The 9,679-nt window shown below is 38.8% G+C and overlaps 1 protein-coding gene across 1 annotated transcript; it reads right to left on the bottom strand.

Annotated features, from left to right (window-relative positions):
* Positions 1-5,274: 5,274 nt before the first annotated feature.
* Positions 5,275-5,822, bottom strand: LOC131863426 (monooxygenase 2-like). The gene is made up of 2 exons (XM_059215131.1): positions 5,668-5,822; positions 5,275-5,542 (listed from the first exon to the last, which is right to left on the bottom strand). The coding sequence occupies exons 1-2, from the start codon at positions 5,820-5,822 to the stop codon at positions 5,275-5,277; spliced, it is 423 nt and encodes a 140-aa protein (XP_059071114.1).
* Positions 5,823-9,679: the final 3,857 nt, after the last annotated feature.

The raw sequence follows: 9,679 nt of genomic DNA, 5'->3' as shown, positions 1-9,679 counted from the left end.
AGCTTAAGTATCATTTCTTAAGGGAAAAGGTTCAAAACAAAGAGATTACACTGGAAAATGTTTCCAGTAAGGAGCAGTTACCAGACATATTCACCAAGCCTCTCCCAAAGACTACATTTATGTACTTAAGAGGTGAATTAGGGGTACTACCCCTTCAGGAGGTGAACTGAAGGTATATGCTCCACATCAGTCATGTATTGCATAGTCAAATCTTTCTTTAGGATTGATGTATTGAAGGATGCTACTCCTCAGGGGGAGCAGTATAATGGAACAGGGAAGCTTGTGCCTCCACTTTGGCATTGTTATCAAAGGGGGAGAAGATGTGAAGCGGAGAAGATATCTGCAAAAATTGGGGGAGAAGATGTGAAGCAGAGAGATATCTTTGTATATTGCCATCAATGCCAAAGGGGGATATTGTTGGCATTATGTCAACCGGCATGTGGACATAATGACATTGTATGCTGTCATTGTTGTCAATATGTTGAAGAGGTGTGAACTGGCATATGTGAGAACTGGTATAACACTGTGAACCGACATTTGTGCCAAAGTGAAGCGGTGTGCTTGTTCAAGGTGAACCTACATATGGTTATGAGAATCAGCACATGGAAGCGTTCTATGACTACCAGTTGGTAGTCTCAACTTCAAGGTTTCTGGTTGATGTGCTTCAAGCCTATATGGCTCAACCGGTGACATTGTGTGATGAGTTAGCATTGTAATGAAGAACAAATCATGTTTCCACATCAGCCTTGTGCGCGTGAAGGATCTTGCATGAAGGAGATTATTCCTATCTACCTCAGGAATGTGCAAAGTTTGTAAAATGGTGATAATGTGTGATGGGTTATCAGCCACCATGAAATGGGTGAAAATGGATGATGGAGAATGTCTTGAGATTGGATCAAGACTATTGCAATTAATGGAGTGTTCTCAATGGTCAGGATTCAACCGTTTGAATTCCTTAACCTAACAGGTTTAGGGTTTAGGGTTTATGCTACTGACCTATCTATTTTCCTATAAGGTCAATGTTGTGTCTCTTTCTGAGGTTGTTGGCAAAAGTTGTGTGTGTGTATCCAAGAGAAGGGATACATAATTCTTGCCAGACCAAAAGGAGAGAAGTCATACCTATAGAGTGTAAGTGCAAAAGGTGAAGAGGACCTTAAGCGGATCTGCATTGGCATTGAGTGTTGTTACCAGATCATTGTAATACCTATTGATTTCTAACCACCTCAATAGTTGGAAAATCCCTTAACAGGGTAGCCTTAATTGGCTTGCTGAAAATCCTTTAATAGGGTAATTCAAAGCTACTAAGTTCAGAATCCTTTAGCTATTGAGTTCTTGAAATCATCTAACAAGGTAACCTTTAATAGGGTTTAACCCTTAACTGGGTATTGTAGCCATCCCTTAACTGGGTGATCTTTACCAGGATCGGTTCCTAGCAAAACCTATTGTAATGTCTCTAACCGAACAAGGCTCCTAATAAAGTGAACTTCTAAAGAGTTCAAAAATAGCTTGTGGGTATTCATCCCCACTGTGGTTTTTCCTAGTTGGGTTTCCATGTGAAAAATATGTGTGTCATGTGTTATGGTTTTATCTTGTGATGCTTTGCTATTGTGTGTCAAGCATATGATGGTTCTGTGTTTTATGCGTGTCAATAAAACATGTTGAACTAGATGTTATTATGATCTAATGATAGATTACCTATTTATGCATAAGAGTGAAATGGTAGTGTAGTCTCGAGTTGAGTGAAAAGCTAAGTGAGTAACTAGTTAATGCTTGTCTCAGTCATTCTTAGCTTTACCGGTTGCACTCTGTTTCAAACCGGTGTCACTGTCTGCCAGTCATTTGAAGTGTCTATTGTCAAACTGGTTTAGGATTGTATTTTTGTCTATACTGATTCACCCCACCCTCTCAGTATTCGTTTGGTAGTATTCGGTCATCATTGAGTTATTAGACTCTTGATTCCTTCAGATATCAACATTAAACTATATTAATATCTTAAGTGGGGAGCACCCATACCACTCCCTTGTACCATATTGTACTATACCTCTTGCATATCATATTTGCATGTCTTAAACTGGGTGTTTATTCTTAGATTTATAGTAAAAACTCTTAGATTGGGATGCTTCACACTCAAAATGATATACAATATTTGATATATGTCTTAGACGGGGTTAACACATCACCAAAAATAGCAAAGTCTTAAATGGGATGACCTCAAAACCAAGAATGTATCTTCCTCTTGGCATTTACACATTTGTACACACACAGTCACCCCTTAAAATTTGCATTTACATTACATGTCTTCAACAGGTTAAAGCACACTAAAAAATAGAGCAAAGACTCTTAAACAGGTTGATATATACTTGAAACTAGACATCATTTGCACACATGCTCGAGGATGGATGGAACTAGCTAAAAATAGCTAGACTATTCTTACTCTCCTCCCCACATGGATCACCTAGATAAAAACATCTAGGGGTGAGTTATCCATCATGTCCTTTCTCACCATGGATCATGTAGATAAAAACATCTAGGGACAATTAGTCAATGCTCTCTCTCATCATTCTTCTCATGGATCACCTCGATAAATACATATAGAGTGTATTCAAGCTCTCTCTTCTTCCTCCCATGAACTCATAGTTTTTCTATTGATAGTTCATGGATGATGCTTTATTTTCTCTTTTATGTGATCATTTGTGTTCATGAAATCACATTTTCAAGAATGATATTAGTTGTTGAGATATTTTGATATTGAGGTCTCTTTGGCTAGTTGACTTGGGGTCTTGTTCTGGGTCTTGTGTGCCTTTGTGTCTTTGCCTTTGTTTATATTTATTTATTTATTGTATTTGTATTTTGTCTTGTTTTGTGTGCCCTTGCATATGTTTGAGTGAGTTAAGATCCTAGTATTGGGGGTGGGCTTCCTCAAAATTAGTGATATCTTATACTCCTTATGATCTTTCTTTGCATTCTTCATCTTCATCTCCCTTTCTTCTACTTTATTGTGAGTATTTTCATAATTCCATAGTCCTGCTAAAGTGGGGATTAAATTTAGAATCCTAAAATTGTATCCTTTACAATTTTGACCATGTTTTGGGCTCTCACCCTATCAATTTCATCCCAATGCTTGACCAGGACTTGTCTATGCCTATTCTATGCATCCAAACGTCATATTTGCATCATACAAATTGCATAGCACTTTGATCCTAGCCCAAACTAGGGTAGGACCAGAGTGCCACACCTTGGTCCTCACTAATTGGGACCTATCTTGGTCCCTAGGCTCTATCTTTTGAGAATAGGCAAATATATAAGGAGGTCTTTCCCTCTCATTTTCATATAGGAACATACATTCATGAAGGCAAAATTGGATCTCAAGCATTCAAGTGTTCAAACATCCAAGAATTCATCATCAAGCATTCTTCAAGGTTGCATACTCATCATTCATCCATTTGCAAGCACGTGTGTGTGTTAGGTTTTTGTAATGTTCATGTCGTTTCATACAACATATGTGATTACATCTAATAAGAAAAGTGTCATCATCATCTATTGCAGATCTGAAGGTATACCTTTCCATCATTTATTTCAAGTATTTGCAGTATTTCATTCAAGGTTGATTCCAAACCGGGGTTTGAATTAAGCAAACCCCTATTCCCAACCCCTTTCTTCTTCTTTATGTGTGCAAGAAGGATGTGCATAATTGTACTTCTAGAATTAAGCTTTATTTCTAGAGACCAAAAAACCCTTTTCGACATGCAGAAAGTTCAGAGGACCAAGTTGGGGGTGACCCTAACTTTTGTCCAATTTTGCGGAGTAGCTCCAAATTACCTCAAAATTCTCATATCCAGGTGCATGAATGAATCTTGAATCTATAGCTCATTGTTTCTTCATATTTTGTCTTCAATTTCAGCACTTGACTTATGCAACTTACAAAATAGGGTCAACCACATTCAAATTTCAACCAATCTACTTAGTATTAAGTCCTTGCATCATTTAGGATTGGATCTGGTAGATTCAACCCCTCTTTTCATGTAAAGTTTCTGTAAGTAAAAATTGAGCTCAATGATTTTACCCTTTCAAGTGGCGAATTTTCTAATCTCCCAAACTTTGCACTTTACACTCCCTTATTTACCTAATGGTACTCTCGTAAAGATTATTTTTCATGTGGTCATGCAAGTCTTGTGTTGTACTTGTAAATTCTTAACCATCATCACTTTTGGTCTCAATTTTGTGTAAATTTCCTAGTTACATGATTAGTTGTGCATGGGTACCTAACATGGCCTAGTTGTCAAGATCCATAAAAATTGCACCTTCATAATTAGTTTTGCAGAATAATTTTTCTCCTTAAGTTGCACTTAAGGGGAGTGTTTGTGTGAATAAGGATATTTACTAACTAGATATTGGTTAGAACCTATTCACAGATGTTAAATTTACTTTTAGAATACCTTAGTTGTCACATGACACAATCATTTAATATTGTTTAAGTTAGTTATCTTAGGTGTCATTCTAGATAGAGATGAGTCAACATTATGTATTTAATTCTATCATAAGGTAGTTGTAACTACTCCCTCCTCACTTACCAATATAAGCAAGCTCATTTGTACATTATATCATATCAATTGATCATCAATTTATAGCAACTCAATGTAAGTTCTTGTCTAGCATTGTATTTCAATCTTGTTGTTCTTCATTTCTCAAATTGAAACATTCCTGTGTGTTGCTAGATAGTTTTCTAGCTCAATCCCTTGAAGACTACAACTTCATGATGGAATAATAATCTCTCCAAAACTTTTAGGGTAATACTTTTTAATTTTTTTTCATAGAGATAATAGTTTTTCTTCTTTCATAATATTTCTAAAAAATCTATATGGTATGTATTAAAACTATTGTTCTATAATTTTATAAAAAACTTTGTTTGATATAGGCAATCTCTTAATATTTTAGGTTTTGATATTAATTATGAGACTAATATTTAAAGTTTAGCTTATGATAATTCAATGTAGAACATTATATATATGGAGTGTTTATTATATAGTTTCTTTTAGTTAAATATAGGATGTATAAGAATTCATACGCAAAAATAATATTTGATAATCAATAGATAATGTTTTCAAAACACTACCTATTCCTTAAGGAGAAAAAGTGATGGTGACTTGGATGTATCAAGTGACACAAAGGTTGAATTTTTTGTCTTTCAATACTTGGAATTTAAGGAATGAATATTTGAAAAGATGAGTGACTTTTGAGTCTAAGAAGCAGAACCAAAATATCTGACTGATAGTTTCAGTATTTACCTCGAGGAAGGCTCTTCCGATTGAAGAACCAAAAAACATCCCTTTCATTGCAAGGAGCGAAGCCCGCCCTTAATCCGTCTCCCCAGATCTGGACCATCATTAGCTCAAAATGGTGGCCTTGTGGAAAACACCCTAACCCTAGAAATGTAGAGCGTCCAGCCAATTTTGAGGATCCAAACCCTAGCCACTTTGCCACCGTCGAATTAACTCTGTCGCATCCTATATTAACCTCAAATTTGGCCTCATTAACAAAACCCCTGCTAAAAATTCCTCTCCAATTACCCCAAACCCTTGTTAAAAATTCTACACCAAAAAATATAGAGCTACCTTTGGCAAAATATGGCTTCCATCATTGAGCGTTACAATGCTTGAGTTATCTTGCCTTTGGTGAATTGCAGAAATCTTTGAGCCGAATCGAATAGTATTTGTCAGAAGTGCTTGAGCTAGGGTTTGGAGAAGCTCTTTACATAGCACGCTGCGCACATCATGGTCTTGCAGATCGATACTCTTGGTGAGGCCGCTGGTTGTAGATAGCATGTCAATTATTTTTAGAAACACAGGCGCGAAGGGTGGAAGCTGGATCAAGGCTCGCACGTGCTGATGCGACTTCCACGATGTCTACGTGGAGGAGTTAATCTCCTCCACTCAGTTTACATATCCTTCTTCGCTCACTTGCTATTGCATTTCGTGTTTTCATTTATTCTGCTCTGAAAATATTTATTGTGATTAACTTCACCCACTTGCCCTCCCCCGCACAGATCTAACCTTGGTTTCCAATGGAGCCGGAGTCAGATGAAGATATTGGTAATCCTAAACCCTCACCACAGACATTACCAGCCCTAGCTAAGTCCTTCGCTGAGACCATTTCCCAGACTGCAGATGGAGTCCACTCAATGGCGCACTTCCTTAAGACTCTGACAGGTGAAGGATACAGTCAGGACAGTAAGCTCCCTTGCAATTCCTCGGGCTCTTTCTGCATTTCTTTGAACCCTGAAATGTTGGATGAAATTATTTCAAAAAAATGTAGATTAAGTGACACTGCTATCTTTTTTGCTTGTGTTGATGCTCAAAAATGCCCACCTAGAAAATTCATAGACAATTGGTTTCATAATTTATGGAATCTTAAACTAGGGCTTAAAATTACATTTTGTAGACAAGTTCAGAGAAGTCTCTTTCTCATTTTCTTCAACACACATGAAGCCCAGTTGGAAGCTCTTAAATGCTAGTACTGGACAGTTGGAAATACATCTTTTTGAGCCCTAGCCTGGTCTCTAGAGGTGGTTAATGAGGAAGTCCTCGTGCTATCCTCTCCTAGATGGGTCATCCTCAAGGATGTCCCCCCCTTTATGTGGCATTTTCTTCCCCAAATAATGGCACCTTTTAGTAAAATCGTTAGGGTTGATGAAACTGCTAGATTGGTGCCCAACCTAGATGTAAGAATGCTTGTCTCAATCAAGCTCAGAGTCGACATTCCTCCATCTTTAAACCTAGATATTAATGGAGACACATTCATTTGCCCCGGATTGAAATACTTGGAGGATTAAATGCTTGTTTTCTCTGCAAAAAAGAAGGGTACATTCACAAAAATTGCCCAATTATCAGTCATAGGAAGCAAATGCATAATTCTGGTGAAACTTCTATAAACCCTAAAAATGTTAATAATATGCAACCTCCCCCTCCTACTATTGAGATCCCTAAAGACATGTTGTCCATAGATCCTGGTCCCTCTCCTATTGTCGCTAACCCTCTTGTGCCCGATCGCGCACCCTTGGCCTCCGAGCCTCTCATCCCTATTCCCATCCCCTCTCACAACCCTATTGACTCACTCACTAATGCTTTCCAACTTGTTACATCTAGGAAATGGAAGCGTAAAATTACCCCTCTCAAAGCCCTAAACCCTAGCCATTCCTCCTCTAGCAAATTGGCCTCTTCTCCTAAATCCCTGGTCCCTAAGCAGTCCCTTATCAAATATGTGGTTAGAAATATGGTTAATAAGTTGGAAAACCCCAACCATGATGATGATGCTAGCATTAGCAATAACCCTGCAATGATCCTCAGATCTAGAACCCCCATTCATTCGGTCTCCTCTTCACTCACAGGGCTTACTTCTGACACTAGCAGCATTAATCCCTCGGCTTCAAATTTGCTCAAAGAAATAGAGGACAATCATATAATAGAGGTTATATATGCCAATAAAGGTCTAGAAGAAATTAGATCTAGCACTATGCTCCCTGACTTTCCAGGCTCCCAGTTGTCTGGGTCCGACATAGGAGGAAATGCCAATACTAGAGCGGAGCCTCTCAAAAATAGTGAAGATGATGAGGACTCTATGAAAGGACACTCCCTTAATAAAAAAAAAGGTAGGCCTATGGGCTCCAAAAACAAGAAGAAATCTGGCAATCAACAACGATCTCCCTACCAGCCCCCCATAAACCCTCTACCTTGATGAAATACATATCACGGAATATTTGCGGCCTTGAGTCACCTGACAAAAAATTTGTTATCAAAAGGTTTTTGGATTTGCACAAAAACTTAGATTTTTTGATGTTACAAGAACTTAAATCTGTTGGGTTCTCCCTCGACACATCTCTTGACTTCATTTGGCGAGATGCAATCAAAATCTGTACCAACCACTTGAAAGGTAAAGGAGGGGTTGGGCTTCTTCTCACCCCTAAATGTGCTATGCACCTCAAAGATAAAGGAACCTCTCCTTGTAATGGAGTAGCTTGGGCTACCTTACAGGTGAAGGGTTCTTGCTTTGGCATATGCTCCATTTATGCCTTTAACGATTATAAGGAACGAATATCCCTCTGGAATTGGTTAACTTCCCTCCCAAATATTCCCTGGGTCATGGCCGGGGAGTTTAATATGACTAAATCCCAGAATGACAAGGCTGGGGGTCTCCTGTTTGAATGGAAAAACTTAGAAAAGCCTCATTGGGATAGATTCAAACAGGGTTTGCAACTCTTTGATCCCTTGGAAGCCACTAAACCTGAAAACCCTAACCTATGGCACACCTGGTGCAACTTTCAGCAAAGTACCAATTGGATCTACTCTAGGTTAGATAGGTTCTACGCTAATAAAGACTTATTCTCCTTTTCGCCCAACTAGTTTGGGAATGTGGTTGCAGTCCTACCAACTACCCTATCTAACCACTTCCCCATCTTAGCCATTATCAACATCAGAAAATCCATCACCCCTTGCCACTCCCATAATAAGAAATTCTTTCTTAATACCTCCTTGCTACAAGATGAGGATTTCCTAATTGCCATCAAATTAATTAGACTCTTCAATCTGCAACCGCATCTCCCCCAATCCCCCTTGAGTAGAGATGGCAGACCAACATTTCTTCCTGGCAGATTCTTCTCCAAACCATTGGCCAGAAGAAAGCCAAGGACTTCTGATTCATAGAAAAAAATCTTACTCTGCACCTTCACTCCCTTGAGCATGAAATTCAACTGCAACCCTCTTCCCCTACCTTAGCCAGGCAGGTCTCCAAGGCTAGAGATATCCTCAGAAAGCACCAACAGGTTAAGATCAAAGGTGCTTTCATCAGAGCCCGTAACCATTGGCTCTAGTTTGGTGATAAGGGCTCCAAAATATTCTTTAATCTACTCAAACAAAAACAGGTTAGGGAAAAAATTGATAGAATATCTATAGACAATAAGGAACTCCTTGATATCTATGACATCAAAGAAGCCTTTGAAGTATTTTACAAGACTCTGTTTACCTCTGAGGATAATGAGGCTTTGGCAGATGCCCACACTAGATGTAGGACCATTATCCCTAATAGAATCTCTGAGGACGAATCCAGCCTCTTCAAAGCTAAGCTAACCGTGCACGAAATCAAGGATGCCATTAAGGCTCTTAAGGATAACAAAGCCCCAAGCCCTGATGGACTTCTTATTGAATTCTACAAAACTAACATTGACTAGATTGCCGACGACCTTTATGATATCTATAATGAAGCCCTTGCCACAGACACCTTGGGGGAATTCATTAATAGGGGTATCATTAAGCTTATCTCAAAAGAAGGGGACAAAGCCCTAATTAAAAATTGGAGGCCAATCACCCTCCTTAACATCTCCTATAAGATCCTGGCCAAAGCCTTAGCCTCCCGACTTGAGAAGATCCTCCCCAAGTTCATCTGTTCCACCCAAACAGGCTTCATCAAAGGTAGGTACATCCTGGAAAATCTTGTAACGAGTTGGGAATCCATGGAATGGGCTAGGACCTCCAACCAAGACATTGCCATGTTCCTTGTCAACTTTGAGAAAGCATATGACAGAGTGGAATGGAACTTCATCCTCATGATGCTCTCTGCCTTTGGCTTTCCTAGCGAATTTTGTGACTATGTTTGAATCCTCCTTAAAGATGCATCTGCCCTGCTTGAG

The sequence above is a fragment of the Cryptomeria japonica genome, unplaced genomic scaffold, assembly GCF_030272615.1.
Source record: "Cryptomeria japonica unplaced genomic scaffold, Sugi_1.0 HiC_scaffold_63, whole genome shotgun sequence".
NCBI classification, from domain to species: domain Eukaryota; kingdom Viridiplantae; phylum Streptophyta; class Pinopsida; order Cupressales; family Cupressaceae; genus Cryptomeria; species Cryptomeria japonica.
This window is presented reverse-complemented; position numbering and strand designations above follow the sequence as displayed.